Source organism: Anopheles coustani, chromosome 2 (assembly GCF_943734705.1).
Source record: "Anopheles coustani chromosome 2, idAnoCousDA_361_x.2, whole genome shotgun sequence".
Taxonomy (NCBI): Eukaryota; Metazoa; Arthropoda; class Insecta; order Diptera; family Culicidae; genus Anopheles; species Anopheles coustani.
This window is the reverse complement of record NC_071289.1, coordinates 67298662-67320731: the sequence shown is the minus strand read 5'-3', so window position 1 is coordinate 67320731 and position 22070 is coordinate 67298662. Positions and strand designations below refer to the sequence as shown.

The 22070-nt window shown below is 43.5% G+C and overlaps 1 protein-coding gene across 1 annotated transcript in view; it reads left to right on the top strand.

Annotated features, from left to right (window-relative positions):
* LOC131262097 (uncharacterized) overlaps positions 1-20437 on the top strand; it is a 29975-nt gene extending 9538 nt beyond the window's left edge. The window contains exons 2-7 of the mRNA XM_058264021.1: positions 15050-16932; positions 17007-17254; positions 17330-17524; positions 17590-17953; positions 18328-18425; positions 18497-20437. Coding sequence (XP_058120004.1) covers positions 15050-16932; positions 17007-17254; positions 17330-17524; positions 17590-17953; positions 18328-18425; positions 18497-18854 — 3146 coding nt within the window. The 3' untranslated portion in view covers positions 18855-20437. The remainder of the gene's footprint in view (positions 1-15049; positions 16933-17006; positions 17255-17329; positions 17525-17589; positions 17954-18327; positions 18426-18496) is intronic.
* The last annotated feature ends 1633 nt before the right edge of the window (positions 20438-22070 follow it).

The following is a 22070-nucleotide window of genomic DNA, read 5'->3' as shown; positions in this document are numbered from 1 at the left end:
AGGGGTCATTTAGACCCTTATTTTTAAAACGCTATAACTTCACTATTTTTGAAGATTTTTCAAATCTGTAAACTGTTACTGTTTGTTGTGTATATTTGTTGACTACATTTTAGCGTTTTCATTTTTTTTTATTTACCACTTCATCATTCCGCTAGCTCGGTGTAAAACAAAAAAGATCGATGTGAATCAAATTTGAATACTTTTCAAATTTTAGTTTTTCAAATTGTATCATGTAAATTCAGAAAAAAAGTGTGTGCTGAATAGGTCACCTTTAAAAAATAGTTTCATATCTTTAAGATAACCTTGAAGATGTGGATTTTAAAATGTTTCATTGGTTGTTTCCGTCCTGTGGCTTTGTTCCGTTATTCACTACGCGAGCATTTCGAAGCGTTATGTGGGATACGTTACTATGAGAGTTGGCGTTATTTTTGATCTTTGAGACCAATTTATGGAGTCATTTGTAATTGCAAAAATATTATTTTATTTTTTTAATGTTCCTCAACATACTAACTATCTAGCACACACTTTTTTCTGGATTTACATGATAGATTTCGCATAAATAAAAGCTGAAAACGTCAAATATACTACAAGGTAACAGTTGACGGATTTGAAAAATCTTCAAAAATAGTGAAGTTATAGCGTTTTAAAAGTAGGGGTCAAAAAGACCCATAAAAAGCATTCTAGGGAGGATTCAAGTTGGTTTTCGAAACTGGTCGAAAATAAAAATCTGAAATTTTTGTTTTTCATGTAGCTTGGGATTTTAAGAAAAACCATATTTTTTTGTAAAAATATTCAGCCGTTTTCGAGATATTAAAATCGAAAATTGCGTTGAGGTCAATATGACCCCTATTTGAATTCTAGTATTAATTGTGCAAAGAAAAAACATAAAAAGATTTGACTGAAAATAAAATATATAACTTCAAGGGGAGAGGACAGGTTAGATAAAGGAAAGTCGAATAGAAAAAACAGCATTCGCACGTGTCGTAGCGCAATTGGGCGCGAGCAAAAGAAATGTAAGACTAACAGCGCCCAAGCACAACTGGTCAACGAAGAAACAAAATCGAATGCCATCGAATGTCCGTATCGCGCCACGCACCAGGCAGGGGGCGGCTGGTGGCCAGTGGTCACAGGAAGGAAGGGAACCGCATACACATGTTGCTTGATGGAAGGTGGAAGCGGACGGTGGCGGGGATGCTCGAATTTGCGTGACTTTCCTTTTTCTGGGTTTGTTGGTTTTTTTTTTAAATTTCTTTTCGATTTAGATTTGACGCGCGCATATGAGAGAGACGTTGGCCAAAATTCATTTGGTCACGACCGGGGGGGAAGGGAGGCTTGAAAATCGCGGCCGAACCCAACTCTAAGCCTCCAAATACGGTGCATCGCGTAAGTGCCCGGAATCGAGCAAAGTACGGCAGGAAATGGTTGGGAAATCTTTTTTTTTGTTTGTTTGTTATCCTCCGGAAAAGTGCATTACGATTTCACAATGCGTCTACGGTAGTGCTGCACCAGTGTGTTGTGTTGCGGTGGAAATTGCGTGAGGCCAAACGACCCCTAGGAAACGTATGGGTCTTGTGTGTGTGCCTGTGTGTGTATATAAGGTTCCATTTTGGAGGAAAATGCCAACACCAAGTGTTTTCGCCTTCGCGTGGTGGTCATTCGCTCGCTTTTGACTGCTGCATAGTTTTCCTCCTCCTTTTCGTTGCCGTTTTCCTCCGTTGTTTGGTGTGAAAGTGAGTGGACCATGTTTTGGCGTCTTTTTTCCCCTTACCTCCCCGTCAAACGTCACCAATTGACTTTGGTGGCTGCCAAAACGTTCACTTCCCGGCTTTCGTCACGTGTAGTTGGTACGGACCGTGGACGGTGGAAATTCCGAGGCAGGGTTGGTGGAGTGTGCGTGATTAGAGACATTTTCGGTGAAATAAATCTAAAATCGCCCCTCCTCCCCTAACTACCATCACGAGCGGGCATGGGAAGGGGGAGGGAAATAGGAAAATTATACTAACCGTGATTCCTTCCAGTTTGGTGGTCCAGTTTGTGGTCGATTATTTATGTTTTTGGTGGCATTCGGGGCGAATGTTAGATTGTTGTGGTCGAGGGGTTTTATTTGCCGTGTTTGATGGATTTAAATCTCGTCTCATTTGTGCCTCAGGGGGGAAGTACCGGGTTAGGGTTGTGTTAATTTGTTGCTAATCAATCTGGCTTTGCTTTCGGTAAAGCGCATCATTCGTTTCGGGTACTTGTTGCTATGTTAACGAGCGGCAGATTTAATTTGAAAACATAATTAGGTAACTTACCGGTGGAGTGGCGAGCCTTTTTATGATTAAATTAAATTAAATGAACAACAACAATCCAACAGCCGGGTTGTGTGTGTACCAAGTAAGAAGAAGGGAGTGAGTAGCAGCTTGCTAGTTTAAAAATCTAAATCATCTCGGTCGGTTTTTGTTACTGTTATGTAATTTTGATACCAAGTAAGCAAGTCCCAAACATGTATTCGATCAACAAACATTCCTGAAAATGAAAAAGTAAATGAGTAAATTAAAGAGGCCCCAAGGAGGAATTCTAATCCCCTCTTGTATGACCAATGCTAGTTTGAGCATATTCTAATTCTTAATTGAGAACACTTTTATATACTATTTTTAGATTTCAATCTGGGTTGTAACAGTAAAATACAAACCCATGCTAGGATTGTCCTTTGGGATTCAAATATCTGTTGCGACCAATAATTCATTATGCGTGTTTTAAATCACAAAGGAGTTTATAAACGATTCGAATCATCACAATGTATGTCTAGCATGATTCAAACGTCTAAAAAGAGTTATTATTCCCATCACTAGCAACATCACTAACACGCGCCTTGCAAGCGTTCTAGTAAAAGAGACCATGCTGGCTGAACAAACAAATCGATGTGCTTCCAAAAGTATGCCATCTCCATTACGACCGAGAATACAAAGGCAAATCAAACCAAGTTAAGAAAAAAAACAAACAAATAAAGAGTATCAGAGCAGCGTCTCAGTCATGCAAAAAACCGATCAACTAACGCGCGATAAGACGATCGACTCCGTTCACCCATGACGAAGGAATGCGGAGCGGCAACATTGGTGTTGGTGTTGGAGTTTGGAACTGGGTGGCAGTTGGCTTTATTACTGTTGGATGGCCGTTTGTTTTCCGCGCCCTCTTTCCACCTCATCATCTACGGACGATGCGACATCTCTTTGGTCCTCCCAAGATGACGCTGGAATATGGCCGCGCCTTAAGTTTGTTTTTTACCTTTCTTCCGCCGGCCGCCTTCGTTGCCCTTTTTTGTCACCAATTTACACCGCCCGGTGTGTGTTCGGTGAGAGAAACCTTCGTTGTATGCAGCCGGTTTTTGCGGACCGTTTGACAGTTTCCGGCCTTCCGATAATGATGCCCTTCGATAGTAGAAGCCTTAAATTGCAAAGGAAAGGCGTTATCAATCGGTGGTAGCGGTGGTGGTGCGTGTGGTTCGCTAATTTTTCCCATGGCGAAACTCGATGCAGCTGGAAAATTAAAACCTTTTCAGGAACGAAAAACAAAAAACCGGGCCCACGATTTAATGAAACACAAATTGTTACGCTCTGCTTCCGATTTATTTTGTGTGAGCCCCCGGTTAATTGGATCTGCCGTGTTCGGTGGCGGGTTAGTTGTATCCTCTACCCGTTTGTTTTTCTCCATAATCGAAGAAAAAGGTTTGTATAAATTTATGCTCCATGATAGTTTAATTTGTGTTTGCACAATATATCAAACGTAAAGACCTGTTTCGGATGTGTTTATGTTTCATTCATTCTTTTTCAGCCCAACTGTGAATTTGTTTCCGTTGTTGTGGTCTGTTTTGAAAATGTGTTGCCTGGAACCAAATTAATTGCATAATTGAAATATGTTGCAACATGAACTTGTTGAAACATATGTCCAAACAACAGCTTAACAACATAATATACATAGCTTTCCTCACTCAACAGGCCAAACAAATTAAAATGTTATCTGAAAGCAAAAAAAGCCACTCGGTTCGATAAAGTTGCAGACATAAAAACACAATCCGCCCATATATCCGAGCCGTTGAGTGTGGAAAAGTCCCACTCCTTTTTCGGGTCCCTCCCAAGGAAATATGTTGCGTGCGTTTTGTCGATATCAACGGGGAGGCCAGATAAAAACGGGTTGATTTTCGTGGCAAACAAGGAGCCCCCCCGGGGGGGGGGGGGGGGGGAGGATTGACTTCTTTGATCGGGTTTTTATTTGCCGCACTGATAGAACCCTCGTCCGTCTCTAATCACCGCAGATACACACTGGTTGTCTGTGTGAGTGGCCAACAACTAAGGCAACAAAAAAAATGTGAAGAAAAGAGTTGCGAGTTCAATCCACCCGCGCTTACATCTCGCCGGAGCACGGACCGGGGAAAATGATACAGTTTCACAACTGTTTTTTGGGTTTTCGTTCGGATTCGCCAACGTTTGACTTTCGATTTCTTCGGCACCAAGCACACATGCGTTGTTAAAAGTGCACGATCGGTGCAAATCGTTTGGCGGATCTATCGCCGGCGGATGAGGTGGGGATGGGTGGTATGGCGGTGTGTGGGCCTCTCAGTGAAAAATCTCGTCCAATCTCGCCTTGCGCGAGTTTTCCTCGACGCATCCCCAAAAACACGCAACCAACTGGACAGGGTTTGCTCTGTAACGACTCTTACATCGATTTAGAGCCGAAACATTGCCAGTATGTGGGTGAGAGAGAGATATATAGGGGGCGTGTGGTTGGAGAAAATTGGTGGAAAAGAGGTGAAAATCGCGTACCGACTGAAAATAGCGTTGCTAGAGACGACTTCTCCAACGATCATCGATTCCGACACGTAGTCGCTTTTCCGAAGTTGCGATCTTCACTCACTGACCGACCCCCTACCCCCCAACCTTCCTCCCTCCTCTTTCTCACCCCATTCTACCACACCAGCTTCATGGGTCCGTTAACGATTATTATTCAATTAATTGCCATTTTCTCTTTCTCGCGCGTCAAATGTTGTTGGTCTAGACGGCGCGCGCCGTGTGCTCCTCCGGAAAAGCGGTAATCTGTCCGAAAGTGGGAAAACTTATCGACAGGCCCGTGGACCCGCGAGATCACGTGGTGACGTGGAGGGTTTGTTGTTTCCCTTCCCCGTATACTTCGATACCCTCAAGAGAGCTGGTTACTGGTTAGTAGCATCCCGTCCCGAACGGGGGTTGATCGGTTTGATTTATTTCCGCCGGCTTCACTTTCGACTTGGTTTTTCACTGTTGCCTAGACACTGTTACGATGGACACAGTTTGATTGTGTGCTATCCGAAAGAAAATCCCGCAAAAGAAAGTGCAATTCAAGTTTCGTTAGTTTTATATCCTATTTTCATTGAGTGTTTAAAATTAATCTCGATTTACTTTCAACTGTGGGTAGTGATGTTTTAACAAGCCTCCACGGTTATCGTGTCATGCTTTCGAATTTTAAAAAGACCTTAAGTGACACCTTCTTATTCACGTTTATTGATTGAATGTTGTTGTAAATTGACTGAACCATTGTCCATTATCAGAATCAAGTAATTAACCTTGGTTGTTGTATTTTAAATTTATTTATTTCTTATAGCTATGCTAAAAGAAACAAGATGGTCATACGAAACATAGCACACATTTGCGCTTTGTTCATGTTGGTCAAACTACATTGCGCCAGACCTGACCCAAATTCGGTACACAGGTTTGTTGTGCGGTGAAGTTATTTCGATCTCTTCGCCCGTTTGCAAATATTTTATATGCTCTGTTTTTTTTCTCCAATCACTACTTTCTTCAGCTCTAGCCCCCTTGTGTTCGTCGCGTTGTTCGGCGTTGGAAAGTGGAAGATTTTCCTCGTACCGAAGCCTACGAACACACGCCGCCGCCGCCGCCCGGTGCACGTTCGTCGTCGTGCCCTTCGCATAATAAACACTATAAAAATAATCATGCAATAGTTATGATTACATGTTTATCCCCTCGCCGCCGCCGCCACCAGGGATGCTCAAGGAGAGGGCATGCGGCTGGGGGATCATGCGGGCACGATTGAGTGGAGAGAGGGGAGTGTGTTTTTAATCGGAAAAACGAGGAAATCGAGCCGGAGCACGAACGAAAAACCGGATCAGAGCAGCAAAATGCTTCTCTCTAATGGGAGCAGAACCGGTCCAACCGGGGCGCTACTATCACGGATCAGCACTGGCCTTACCCGCCCCACCTTCCCCATGGTGGGATGATTATAAGGTGGATGGCTGGCTGGCTGGTAGGTGTTTTTTTCCTTGCTTCATTGATGACTTTGATGTCGGTTACGCCAGCGCGATCTGCTCGTTTCTGCAGGATCGCCAGCGGTGATGAAGGAAATGCATCTGTTTAATGCAACGAGGATGGAGGAGGGAGCGAGTGAGGTTTATGTGTGGTCTAAAAAAGGAGCGCAAGAGGTACTTCCGCCGCCCATCGGCATCCCGAGCCGCTTGTCTCTCGTCGATGATGATCACCACCTCCACCACCACAGCATCATTTCCGTCGATGAGCCAGCAATGATGTGCACGATCGCAAACATTATGCATCATCCTCTTTATGGATCGCACATACTATCACCGCCTTGTGGCGCAGGATTTCTTCGCACCAAACACCGTTGAGTGATTGATGCTCCATGTCTTCGTTTTCTGATGACGAGCTAAATCCGCAAGACACATGACGTGAATGTTGACTGTACGAGTGCTGGAATGTTGACATCTTGGGGAGAAAAACTTGATCCCTCGTGGCCTCGACACAAATAATCCAATATTTTCGGAAGAAAAAGCAAAATGGCGTGATGTCGTATGTAATTTCAAGGAATGCTGAATTTAATTACTTAATTAATGTATTTAAATAATTATTTAATATATTTCAATAATTGCTGAATGGCGGGATCTGCAAGATAAATGTGAACTTCAATTCATCTGCAGAATGAAATAAATCTGATACATTGGTAATTTTATTTTTAGAGATTTATTGATTTTCCAATTTATCTTATACGCTCCGTTTGGAAAATAAAAATAAGTGTTAAATAACGATTGCATTAAAAAAAACACATTTCAACGACTTTTCCTGCAAAAACGGAAAACGATAGCAAATTTCTATTGAAAGCAAAATAAAGAGTAGCATTTCTTTTAAATTTAGAACAAGTTTGACAACTGTATCACTTAAATTGAATCCACAAAAACATAAAAAATTAAGCTTTATCGCGGACCACGTGACCAAAGATTATTTAAAGCCAAACGGGGACAAGTGGTAAAAAATCCTGGTACTGTATGTTGCTTTTGAAGCTTGATACAGTATATTTAAAATATTTTGGAGTCCCTCAACTCCCATAGAACGCCCACATTTCGGCCAATTACCGTAAGGCCGGCTTACTGACCGTTGGAATATTTTTTGAAAGTACTTAAAAGATGTAACTTTACTATAAAATATACGTCATTCAATTAGCTTGGTAAACTTTTTTATTATCACCGAGGAAAGTATGTCTATGTTTTTTAATGCAAAGGTTATCATTTGTTAAAACGTCGTGTTGGTCAGCTAATTCTGTTTGTTTTTCTACAAATATAAAATCCAGTCATTTTAATAAATTGAATAATAGGACATAAAGTTACTGCCATAAATTGGGTCCATAATGAGCTCATCGTCATCAGGGCATGTTACTCTGCAAAGTATAGAGATTATCGACAACCATGGACCGAAACTTGTTGTACCATCCTGCTGTAGTAGCATGCATTATGAATTATTCAGATACAAATATTTGCCTCCTGCTTCCCGGCAGGACCCAGCGAATGGAGGTCGTAAATTACCCCTCGGTGCAATTATTATTAATTGCTCGGCGGAGATTTCTTGTGGTAGCAAAATGGAAAATAAAAATCGACGTCTAAAACAAAAGCAAATCCTCCCGCGTCGTTCGGGTCCATTCATCCGCGACGTTGCTGTGGGCCAGCGCGTTGTTGTGGGCCTTCCGAAGATTCGTCGACCGAATTTAAACGAGGGAAATTCGACGGAACATCGACGAAAAGTGAGAGATGCCTGCCGGTGGGCGCAAGTGGAAAGCAATCGCCGTTGTTAGCAGTGTATTATTTCCTTGTATTATTACTACTGGCTATCTTAAGGCCCTCGGGCTGCTGCTACCAGTTCTTCGCCGACCAGTATGTTGTTGTTTTTCCCGCTCCCGCTTTCCTTCACGATCACGATACACAACAGCGGGGCAAAAAATTGGTTTTCCAACGCACCTTAAAACCACTCTTCTTTTCACTGGGCGGTCACCGTGACGACTGGGCCATCACTGGGATTGGGTGCGTTTATTTATTCCTCTTTCTTTTCGGTGGCCACCCCGGTTTTCGATCGCCGCTGCTGCCCCGTTTCTTGAAAATAAATAGAGGGAAAAACAAAGGCTACTCGTTCGTCTCGTGGTATAAACGAAAGCAGTGAAAGTGAAGTCAACTAAAACTGTTAAAAATCAACACCCCCTCGAATGGGGTTTAATTATCGAATGCATCCGTTTTATCTTACACAACCCATTGTCACTGTCATCTCTATCGATTCGTTTTTGATGGAAGGAAGGCCGCTGTTTTTCATTTTACTCAACCTAATTTTGAATCTTTTAATTTTTTTATGGTTATTTTTAACAAATTTCCAGTTTTAAAAAATCATACGTTTTAGTTCAACCGAAGTCTTCAACAACACAAAGTTTCTTGCTAATGAAGATTTCTCTTCTCAAAATCAAGAAGATAAAATCTAGATGGATTTATAATAAACGCGTGCGAGCGTAGAATAATTAAGCAGAAGAGCCTCTTTGAGTTAGGGATATATCAACAAGTCATTTCATATCTGTAAAACCACCACCCGTATATCCCTATTGCACCGTATCGATAATGACGATATTAATCTTCCGCTCAAACGATCTTCTCTACCATCTGATAAGAAACTGCAATCAAGACAGATTTCCATCGCTGCTGATGACACTGTTTACGCAAAGGCTGTGGAACGGCGGGAGAGAAAGAGTTAAAACTGTTCAAAATGCAGACCGCCAGAGTGTTGGCCTACATCTATAAGCTGTAGTTATTTCTTCGCCAGTCTCAAGGAATGGAACTGCTGGAGGCTCCACGTTCCACCTCGCCGGCGGATTGTGTACTCCGAGAGTGCTGATTAGTACCTTCTTCTTTGCTGCGGTTGCAACCGACCCGTCGAGTCGAGATGAAGAAATCGCGGTGCACTTCACATTCTATTTAAATCCGTTGCCTTTTTTTTTCTCCCGGCCGGTTTTGATGAAACTTGTGTAAATATTCATTCACACCCAAATGCACACCGTTATTTGCCAATCTCCGTGTGTCGTCGTTGTCGTCGTCGTGGTGGTGGTACGGGAGATGGAAAAGAGTTGTGAACCATTGGGCGCCACGAAGAAAAAGCCAAACCATCTCGCGCCATCATCTCGTTAGCGAAAAAAAGTGCCACCGTGTCGGCACCGATTTGTCACTCCATTTGTTCCTTTTTGCCTATTGTGATGGTGGTGGTGGCATCTTTGAAAGGGAGTGTCTTCAACGTAGGGTTTTTTCTTACATATTTTGTTCTGATGACCTCCTTCAGTAGCTGCCTGTCAGGAATAATTTCTTTCACAGCTTTTCTCCCATCATCCACCATCGGTAATGGGACAACTTAACGCCTTAGCGCATTCCTCGCACACTGGGTGGAAAGGGAGAGGGTGGCAAAAAAGAGGCACGGCCATGCATTTTATTGTTTATTATTGTGACCCACGGTGTGTCTTGACCGTGGGTTTGTGCTCACCTGGGTGATCACGTTTCTTTTCTTGCCGTTTTAAAACTATGCTTTTCCAACCTCCCACAAAAATGTACCCTCCTATCCAAAGGGATACACATACACACACACGCGCGGGATGATCTTGTTTAAAGTTTCACTGCATTCCTTTTGGTGCGTCCGACTTTCAACACAGGGTTTGTTTGTGAGGCACCCTGTGACCGTCGTAAATTATGCTTGGCCAATGGGGGTTGTCTTCAACATCATTTTTAGGCCAGGTTCTTAGCATAAAACAGCTCCCGAAACGTCTTAATTGAAGGTGAAGTAGGCTTTGTTTTTCCGGAACGACCGCACAGTGGGAAAAAGGGGCGCCAAGCGAACAGAGTTGCATTTAATTATGAGTTGCATTTAATTAGACGAACAAATGGAAGGTTTGATTTTTGATTGTAGTTTTTGATTTATTATATCATAGGCTTGAATTTAAAAACGGCCTGTATTAAGGCCCTTTTTAGAGAAAGGTTTACTCAAATATTGTTTTCGAATTAAGCTTTAGTTGAACATAAATATTGTTTTAAATACAACAGGAAGGTATAATTTTGTTTTTTATGATACTGTGGCATTTGGATATAAAATTTAGAATATGAAACTTTTAGAAAGATCTATCTTAGTAACATATTGTTTTAAAATTAAACTAGGAAATAAAAGTATTAAATCAACATTAATGTAATTGTACATGAAACATGAAAGATTTTTTACAATTTTTTGTATGTTTTATTGGATATTGGAATAGAAATAGTTTCAATTTGTTTTGTTTGCAAACATTTCCAGTGTGTTTGCTCGTTTTGCTTTTCTTTATCAAAAACTACTACATAACTCAATGTTTTAACTTTTCTTGTTGGTTGTCAAAGTTGTTCAATCTCATAACTTTAAGTGAGGGGTAGTATTACTTAAAAAGATTTTGTAGTGTTTTATCATTGCTCTTCTTACATTTACTTTACTGTTCTTTTAGACGTCGAAAACCATGTAAAACACACCGAAAAAGGAGATTTCTTTTTCGTTTTGGCAGTTTATTGCTCAGTCGCAGTTGTCGAAACCGTTGACCAATCGATGGGCAAAGTGTGTTTACCTTTTCCTTCGACACGGCTCTGTTTACCGCTGTTTGCTGGCAAATCTCACCTTTACTCTAGGCTCACTTTAAACGTGCCACAAATTAGCTAAAGAAAAACTCCACCAAACCAACCGATCGGTGGTATGGTTGTTGTTGCAGTCGTTGGTCGTTAACTTCCGCCACTTCACCTTCTTCGTTCGGAGTGGCCATTTTCGCCCTTTCCGGTGAATCAATGGCGGGCCGCGCGGGGTTGTCGATTGGATCCACTTGATTTTTGTTGGTGCGTTTCGTGCACTTGACCGCGAGTTCAGCGTTTATGTTTGTAATGAATGTAATTGAACGCCGATCGGGCCGAATTCCGTCGCGGCAGAAGATCGCCAATTGTGCGATATAAAAAAAAAAGAAAACAGAACCAGCAATAGACTTTTTAAGGGTCAACACTCATTGCGTCATTCGTGATCGAAATTTGCTGCCGCGCGGGGTTAGTTACAAAGTATTTCGTAACCTACCATTATCATTTTTCCTCCGTCCTTGAAAACCACCCCTACCCTTGCCTAACGCCCATTTCCACACCGATCGGTTTTAATGAATGCATAAAATTATTCAAATCGAAATGTATGCGATAATGATCATAAGGTGTATATTACATCTTAATTCGTACCGAAGCGAATTTGGGCACCCAATTTGTTTTTTCTTCCACGCCTCTCGCGTCTATCTTTCCCATTCATCGGTCTTGAGTGTGGGGGCTTTACTTTGCGGGAAATGCAGGTCAAGTGGGTTGCGACCAAGCGTTCCTCAAGTAGGGCTTAATTTTCATTGAAATGATATTAGGGGAGAGAAAAGAGGCGTCGAAGCGTGTGAGTGTAAGCGACACCGTTTAAGATAAAAGGTTTTCTGGCGTAATGGATTGCCTTAAAAGTGTGATTTAAATAAACTCGGTTAGATAATAAACTATTTTAACGAAATTCAATGCATGGCATAAATGGATGTTTGTGTTTACATTAAAAAAAAATTAAGATAATCCTATTACGAGCAACCATCGGGTATTTTTTGTGGGTGATATGTTGTTGCGAACTCGAGATATCTTAAGGGCCGGTTACACAAATCTTTCGGTGGTTTTCTAGGCACACAAAGAACGAAGGTATTGGGCACGTACTGCCTCAGCTCCCGTACCTCGCGCATCCCCCACGCCGCCTCCAAGAAGGTTAACGGTTATTTAGTCAAAGTGGTTCCAGTCGATCGACTCCGGGTTGCGACGACGTGCACCGAAACCATAAGCAGCAGCAGCAGGATCCAAGCAACCACCGAATGCCGGCGACGTGGGACTGAACTTCCAAACGCTCGTAGACCCGGGGAGGGGGGGGGGGGGGGGGGGGGGAACTGTTGGTATTGGTGCCCGCCACAAGGAAGCGCCAACCTGCCTTTGATTTGTGACATTCAGCGTGGAGAGAGCGAAAGGAGGCAAGTCGTCTAATACGGGAAGAGAACCCTCCCCCCGTGGTACGACATCATCGGCGTCGTCGCCCGTTTCAATTTCGGGGCAGTTGACGGGAGGACGGAATTGGGCGGGTTTGATTGACGTAGGCAAAGGTGAACGCTCCCCAACGCGGCCAGCAGAACACGGCGACGACGGCTGGGACAGGACGGACGGGATCGGAGGGTGGTGTTAAGTGTTATTCGCACCTGATCCGGCGGCTAGCAAAGGAAAACCACCAACCCCCAACTTTCCACTGCGCGCTGGGCTGGGCTGGGCTGGGTCTTTGGGCAAATCTTCCACGCGCCATTCGGAGGCATTTAGCTTGGGAATGTCGAAGGGAGCTCTGGGAGGGGTAAGTGCGGTGTTTAGCTGGTCGACCGGTGCCGATGTTTACATTTTACCCACATACATAAATTAACGGTGGCCGCCGCCGTGTGTTGTGTGCTCGGGTGGGGGAATTTATATATTCGAGTGTACATTTATTTCCCCGGCTGGATTGTGGCCGCTGGAACGTGCTTTTTCCGCGGAGCTACTTCTACTGCTGCTTTCGATGTTCTACATTCCACCAGACCCCAGAACCAGGGGGGCTCTTAAAAATTCGGTCAAAATTGAATCCTAATCTCCTTCGATGCAGCTGCATTCGTGGTCGGCGCATTGCACGGAGGTGAATGCACCGAAGCAACGAGGATAGAACAGTGCTTTGCTGCTGCAATAAATGTTATCCCCGGAGGCGATAAGCGTTGATTATAGTCCACAACATGTGACATTTATGGTATGCTGGTTAAAATTGCAGCAACATCAGATGGGAATGTAGAAGGGCCGGGGGAGTAGACTGACGAGTAAAACCCAATGTTGAATGCAATTGCATGAGAATGCTTTTTCGCTGTTAAAAGTAATTTCGATACATTTTTGTGTTTAAGTTCGTATCTAATAAATAACACAATTTGTCTGAAGGTTGGTTATTTTGGAGTATCTTTATCAAAAGATTAGCTAAAGCTTTTTGATATTGTAATAATTAGAAAATGAGGTTTACATTTTTACGTTTTACATTTCAAAAAGGAAAATCGAATCTTTGAATACAAGAATTATGCTAAACTCTTTCAGGAAAACCCCCGTATTATTCATGACTACTGTTTTGAAAAATAACAATGTTGTTTGATTCGGCTATTTGTTGTATTGTTATTTTTTTATAACAAATTTCTGTATTTCTTAATGTCTTCAAAGTTTTGTCTTACATTTTCGGGTTGTTATTTTTGCTATTTACATTATCAAACCATTTAACATTTGTCTTTATCTGTGGTTCAATATAAACAAGGCACCATTGTTTTGTTATAAACAATTAAAAAGAATTTTATAAAATGTTAAAATTGGTCAATGGTACAGCATTAATGTAGATTTTGTAAATTGTAATTTGAGCATCGGGATAGTGTATTGGAAAGTAAGAATGTTGTTTATACTACAATTTGTTGCATTGCTTCAGCTAGTTTTATCTTACATTTTCGTGCGAGTTGCTATTTTGGCTGATTTAATTTAATTATCAAACCATTTAGCATTTGTCTTTGTCTTTGCTCAACCACTGTTGAGTTTTAAACAATTGTAAAGATTTTTTTTAATTTTTGCGTTTAAAACTTTAGCAATAGCATTTAAAATGCTAAAAATGTTCAATGTTACAGAACTAAAGTAGATTTTATAAAGTTGGATAAGGATTAATAGAACAACAAAATGAGTCAGAAACATCGAGGTAGTGTTATCGAAAGGTGGTATTATACTCGCGCAAATAAGGTTTCCAAAGCTCTTAACGGATACTGTTGTTTCTATCGAAATTACGACAACTTTTCCACAGAAAGATGTCTTCTCTACTCAGTTAATTCTATATGTTTTATTAGGTTGCGCACCTTTAATAATGTTGTTTTCCCAATGGATGGGAAGTGAACGGGATTAAAGTGGATTTTCTGAAGAACATATTCTCCTGAGAAAACTGCACTTCCTTTTCATAACTTTTCGTTCAGTTTCGTACCAGAACCACTCACAATTTTGGCTCTTATGTGTGCCGTTTATTGATTTTTAATGTGATTTCATAGCTCGCAGAAAACTGAACACCAACCACCGGTCGAGCCCTAAGACACACTTCACCAGCATCATCGACTGGTTTTCTGGTCTGGCTTTGGACGGAAGGTGTTATACAAACTGCCCACGTGTTGATGAAAGTGTGAGATTTTCCCCAAACTTCTTCTCTTTGCAAAACAAAAAGTAAGTAAGAAGAACGGTCGAAAGAGAGAGCGACTGTTGACCGAGCGAATGGACTCCCCACCAACGAATTGCTTTATGATGCGTAACGATGGTTTTTGTGGCCAATAAATTGACCCGCTTCGAACGGTGTGCAACGGCCTTTTGCGTAACTTTACGAAAGTCATTCGAACGGAAGCATCGGGCACTTGCCTCCTATAAGTGTCCGTGGCGAAGATGCCATTGGCGGCGTTATCTCTCCATTTGAAAGTCACGTATGGGCGGTGGGGTGGGCTGTTTACAAAATGATAACACTTTTATCGGATATTATCGTTCGAGTGGTGAGATTGGTTCTTGTGGGCACGAGAAGAGGAACTATGATGGAGGGAACGCTTGCTTTGATGTAAATAATTAACAACATTTATCTCGTCGGTCTCTCTTTGGTAGGTCTGAAAAAGTTCCTAGCACAGTACCCGGTTCTGTTCGAGATCAATGGCGACCTGGTGCACATCAACTCGTACCAGTCGAGCAGCCAGGATGACTCGTCGATGTCGGGCAAGCGGGACTACATCAAGGAGGCGAAGGACTACTTCAAGCACAAACTGCTGCAGTATGGCAAGGGGACGGAGGTCCCGATCCGCAGCTTGCTTGGGCATCGGAGTCAGGCGTCGCCCCAGGTGCGCCACATTTCCGGCCAGCACATCCGCGAGTTCACCGAGTTCCTGCTGAAGCACCCGGACACGTTCCAGGTGATCGACAACGAGAACGTGGTGCTGGTGGGCTGCGAGGACGAGGAGGAAGTGCCGGCCTCGGAACGGTTGCATCTGCCAAACTCGTCGATCGACACCCAGGCCACCCAGCAGCTGCTCGATTCGTTCGCGCACGTCATCGAGATCAAGGGCCCCATCCTGGTCGACCAGCTGTTCCACATGGTCACGTCGAACTTCCCGCAGGAGCAGTGGTTCCACATGTTCAAGAACCCGGCCGACCTGAAGACGTTTCTGAAGCTGTTCTCCGACTGCTTCCACATCCAATCGAATCTAGTCACGCTGCTGCAGAAGCCCCGGCTATCCGACTCGCACATCCGCCAGGCGCAGGACAAGCTGAACCTCTCCAACAGCACCTTCGGTGGTGGTGGTGCAAGCCTTGGACACTCCGGGCCCACCCTCTCCCGGTCGGGGGCCGCCAGTCCGCACGGTGGCGGTCTGCACGCCTCGTCGCCGAGCTTTATCGGCGGGCGGGATTTGGGTGGCGGTAGTGGCAGCATCGGCATGGGCAGTGCCAACGGTAGCAGTAACACGAGCCGGACGGCTTCACCGAAGAATATGATCGGAGATTTCAAGCTCAACGAGCCGGTGTCGGTGAGTGTCGGCGGGGCCGGCAGCCCCCTGGTAGCCGGAGCGAACAACAGCAAAGGTGAACCGACGAGCGGCTTCGATAGTTTGCTCATTACGAACGATTTCAAGATGGAAAACTTGTGCCCCAAGAACTGTCCCGTCGTGACGAGCTACTCGAAGTCACTGCAGCCAGCGAGCATCAAAGGGTCGATGAATGACGCGGGGACGAACACTACCACCTCAACATCTCCGTCACAGGATGCCCCGTCGAGGGGTGGAGTCAACGAACGACTGATTAACCAACAGGTGAAGCAAGAACAACAGCAACAGACGCCCAACATAGCCGGGGTTAACGCGAAGAACCAAACGTTGAAACAGCGCATCAACAGCCTCGTGATCAAAACACTTGCCGAAAATCTGGAGAAGGACAAACATGCGATGGGAGCGATACAGCAGCAAGCGTCCCAACAGCAACAGCAAGTTCCAACGGCGACGACGACGACGACGACGTCTTCGGGTTCACTAACGCCGGGAAGCAACGGTACTCAGCCGGGAACGATGTCGCCGACGCCACCGGCAATTGGACAAAACAGTGGCGCAAGTCCGGTGCACTCGAACAACTACTTCATCGGCGACACGTGGAAGATTAAGGTGCTGCAAAACACGCGCGTCATTTCGACCGTCAAGGAGTCACTGTTCGTCACCAACGCCATCCTGAAGTCGGCCCTGGAAGAGCAGGCGATCGTATCGTTCGACTGCGAAGGCATCAACCTGGGCATTCGGGGGCAGATAACGCTGGTGCAGCTCGGGACGACGCGCGGCGAAGCGTTCATCTTCGACATTGCCACCTGCCCCGATATGGTGGTCGAGGGTGGACTGAAGGAGATTCTCGAGTCGGAGAAGGTGGTCAAGGTGATACACGACTGCCGGAACGACTCGGTTAATCTGTACCAGCAGTTCCAGATTCTGCTGCGGAACGTCTTCGACACACAGGTAAGGAAGTGAACCGGACATCGTAATTCGATTGACGACACATACTTTTTCTCTCTCGTCCATTGGGGTTTCAGTCTGCCCACGCGGTGCTCCAGTTCCAGGACCAGGGCAAGCAGGTGTACAAGGTGAAGAATGTATCCCTCAATACGTTATGCGAGATGTATAATGCAACCGTGAACCCGATGAAGGACCAGCTGAAGAACGTCTATCGGCGCGACCAGAAGTATTGGGCGCGAAGGCCATTGACACGGGATATGCTGCTGTACGCTGCCGGGGACGTGCTGATTCTGATCAACGAGCAGCTGTACCTCAACATGGCGACGTGAGTGAAATAAGGAATGCGTAGTGGTTGCGATTTTCTAACCCTCATTCTGCCCTTATCCATTCCCTCTATCAGGTCAATCAAGCCAGAGTACCGCGAGTTGCTGTCGGAGCTGTGCACTGAGCAGATTTTAATGCTAATCCGCCCAGTGGATGTAAAAATGCGCAAGAAGCAACGAAAGGTACGGTCGGAAATACAGGACCTAAAGGTGAAGCTAAAGTCGGCCAGCAAAAACATCGTCCTGAGTAACCGGGAGATCCGACTGTTGAGGTTTGTACTGTTGGGTGAAGACGTCGCGTACAAAGGCACTAAACATCTCTTCCTATCACTTTCAGGTACATGGATCTAACGGAGGAGGAAAAGGAGAAACTGCGCGTATCGTACAAGGTGGCCAAGAAGCTGGACAAGTTGGAAAATTACGACCGCGACCGGTGCGATCAGAGCGATTCGGACGACGAGTGCGATGGGAACGAGCAGGACTACCAAAGCATTGACAGTGTACCGTCGGACAATTCGTTGCCGGGGACTGGCACTGCCGGTAGTGGTACGTTCTCGCCGAAGAACTCCGAACCGCCGAGCCTGACCGAGTCGATGCAGCTGATGGACGAGATCCTATCCAACACGACGATGGATCGGATGGCGAAGATCGACAAGCTGGAGGCGATCTTGTCCGCCGCTACCCTGCTACCGAACGATCAGGTACGTGTAAGTAAGATCGTTAGTAAAAAAGTAGTTGAAGGAACAATCTGGTTGTAGCGAAGCCTTGCTTCTCTTGTTAACGCCTAATTCAAACGAAATACACTCAACACTAACTGATAAACGACGTCGGAATCTAAAAGCAGCGCATATAAACTTACATTGTCGTTGCCATGGTAATTTGAGTCTATAAGTGATGGTTTGAGGTTCAAGAAGCGTTTATTAAAAAAAAGTAAATGAGTTAAGTAGAATAAAGGACACTTAAAGCAACTTAACAAAATTTCATTGTCCTTTGGCATAAACTTTACTTTCGTTTTAAGTTCCTTTATTAATATTAGCTTTTTGATTTTTTGTTTTTCCAAACCCTCCGTTTCCAGTCGTTCGCGGACACAATGTCCAGCTTCAATGCCAATACGATTGTAGTAACTAACGATAACATTCTGCAGCCGGCGAAGGAAAAGGATGCCAGTAAGGGGTAAGTAAATGTCGGCGTAGTCCGATTCGATCAAACGATTAACCGCTGTCATTCGTACCCCTCCGTTCTAGCCGAACGAACAAATCCAGCTCCAAGATAGCAGCCCGACTACAACACTCAGTGACGCCGCCGCCACCACTACCGCCATCTGGCCACGGCCACTACTCCCACCAGGCACCGGCGGTCGCACCACCGCCGAAGGAAATGAAGGAAGCAGCGTGCCAGACGCTCAGCACGGGCGACATTGTGATCACGAAGATATTCTTCAAGGAGGACCAGGACAAGAAGGGTGGCCAGCAGCAGCAGCAGCAACCGGCAACACCGACGACGACGCCGGGTGGTGAACTGCTCAAAAAGAATGGCACCACTGCTTCCGGTGAGATGATGATGGCCGCCACCGGTCATCAACCGCAAGCTCAAAGTGCCTGAGGGTCAAAGCGAAGACGTGAAGTAGGAAGAGCGGGTACCGATGGTGGTCGTCTTCCGGCGAATGGTGGTGGTGGAACTCGACCCCGACGCTCATCCAGACGCTCGAAGAATTGATCGTCGATAGTTGCATGTGTTTTTTTAAACGACTTCCAACACCGAAGGAGGGCACTAATGAACTCACGCAAACAACGGGGAATTCTTGCGATTTACACGGAATGAATGCCACAGCATGGTTGAACACCATTAACTGACCATTAACCCCTTGAACCCCACACGAAAGCTAGCACTTTCATTCGTGACACAATCGTCGTGCGTCGATCGATTTGTTGTCTTTAAATACTATTTCGAAAGCCTGCGCGGATGAAGGAAGAGAACCAATAATTTATGCAGTAATTTATTAACGGTCAGCCAGATGTAGAAAATGTTGTCTCTCCTGCACCATGCATGCACACACCCACACACACATCACCACACCAACCTCATTACACGCGTAGTACATATAACTATATTTTTTATTCAATATTTATACCAACGACGACGAAGACGATAACGAAACTCTCTTGTAAGGAGTGAAAGCAAACAGTGAAGAAAAGGCTGGATTTGGTTTCGTAAGGGAATCACTTGCGAATCATGTGTGACCGTTGAGTTTGTGTATGTGTGTGTGTGTGTGTGGGTTAAGTGAATTGTGAGATTTCGGTTCAATTTGTATGTTTCTTATTTTCACAATTTTTTTTTTGTTTCGTTGAATTGTAGTTTGCTTCGTATTCGCGAACGATTACGGATTTTCTTCGATAGTACGGGGATAATGTTCCCTTTTATGGGTGAGAGCTAATCCAACTAACCATAGATAAGTGCATATATTACATACACGCATTACGTGCATTGTATGAGAAAGGGTAGGAATTATATGTTAAGTCAGCAGAAGGAGACACGTTTATTGACCGCGATTTGGGCGATTGAGGGTAGGGCAGCTACTAACCGCCGACAACACTATTGGTTCTAGAGAGCCATTGATAGTTAACACGACACGAAATGAAATATTATACACGTTTATAGGTATATACACGATCTATACATATATATATATATATTCATGCATACGCGTTTAAAGGAATTGAACCTCTATCACGAATTAACCGGACGCCGCGGTTAACGCGGTCCCTCGCTTCCCAGCAGTGTATTCTCACATGAGTACTCAAGTTTAACATCCTCCCGCCGTTGGGGATGCTTTATACGTGAATATTACGTATAGCGGAATGTGGGACATTTTGTTTTTGTGTTTAGTAGTGCAACGAAACTGGAATTTGAAAGAGAATTTATAAATCCCAATCATAGGGACGACCTGCGGTTTGCAGTAAAGCATATCGAAAACGGCTATAGGAAAATGCCAGTAGAGATATGCTGCTAGGCGGCTTATTATATATTTGTTGAAAGAAAGAGGATTTTCCCGCTTGTGTTGCGATTGAACTAACATTTACACTAACGGACAGATTATAATAGTAGTATGATAACAAAGAGCAAATACTGGTAATGTGTGTTACAGATGAAGCTGTAATAATAAAGCTCGAGGGCTTAAGGAAAGATTTTCGTTTGTTTTCTTCTAGCGACATTTAGCCCCAACAATAACGCGCACGTGGTAGACAGAGGACGTACATACATATTTATACAACCCCATTTGTTACGTCGAAATCCCATCTCTTGTGTGCGATGGAGAACCTGACGAAGGGAGAAAAAACGGGGCAGAGGGAGGAGAGTGTTGAACACAATAGTATTCAATGATATTGAAGAACAATACATATATAAAGAAACGTGATTTATGTGAACGGAAACCACATAGCATTGGCATAAATATATTCATATATAAATGAAAGTGCATGATATAAGTAGCTAAGCGAACTTATACTAGCGTACATTACATATTCACACACCATAAACACAACTACGGGAACCAATTGTTATTGGAGCAGGATGGAGGAAGGGGAAATTTAAGCAAAAAAGTGGAACAGATGGCATGAACTTAGAATGTACTCTATTAGGCAACATGTGAACTCAAGAGCATATAATAGTAGGTTATAAAATGCGAACGGGTTTGACCGATGATTAATGATGTTGAAGGAATGAAAGGGAAATGAAGAGTGAGTGTGTATGCAGGGGTGGGGTTGAAAGCTATAGAAACAAATAAACAATTGTACATTTGCTAAACACATTTGTATCTCGAGCGTGGTTATGTAAAAGTAGAAAGTTATGGTAGAACTGTGGTGCATCCCGGCCATGCTGAGGATTCTGTGTTGGTGGTCGGAGTAGGTTTCAAGAAATACGTTTCCCCTGGTGACTTCGATTTGAAACAAAAGCAATATATAAACATGTGGAAGCTGGAAAGCTGTAATCAAACGTTTGCTATAACGCAATACGCAAAACGAGCAATATAATCAGCAACTGTAGGAGCCTTATATAGCCTTACGCGAGACGGCTCAAAAGAAACGGGAAAAGAGGCGCAGATATATGTACATTGAAACTGTTTGGTAGTCATGCTTTCAAAACTGATCATTTCAATTTACATCGATAACTGTGTACCGAGTGATAGCAAAAACTAGAGAACAATCAAAGTCGTTGCAATTTTTATACGATTTGCTCAACGTCTCAAAACGGTGTTGCTTGTAGCTAAACTCCGTGCGGTAGTTGGAAGGAATAGAATTGTAGAGATCAAAACATGTTTGCTGTTTATTTTTTGCTTTTGATCATCTTCTTGAGTTGGAATATTTTGTTTGTGATTTCCCTGTCATACAGGTAAGTTATAAGTTGTACGCTATATATTTTTGAGTTTGTTAAAATTTGATTTTTATCTTTTTTTAAATTTTTTTTATTTTTCTAACTTTCGAGCGTTTTTCGTTTAGCGTTTCATAGTTCTCATACAACAATTATGGAATAATAACATCGTTTATTTTGTGAATAAAGCAAGATACAAGTTATGTAAAGAAAGTACTTTTTGATTCGTCGGAAACGACTCGGTTAATATGGAACTAATAAAGTAATTTTGTACAGGCAGTATGAATTCTTGAATTAACATGATTTTAATTCTTATTATATAACTTTCTATTTCATATGAACCGCAATAAATTATGCACAAAAAATATAGTGTAAAATAGTGCAACAAAAGATATAACAAAATTGTATCCGAAATAATACATCCACAAAGATTTAGCCAAGACATGCACC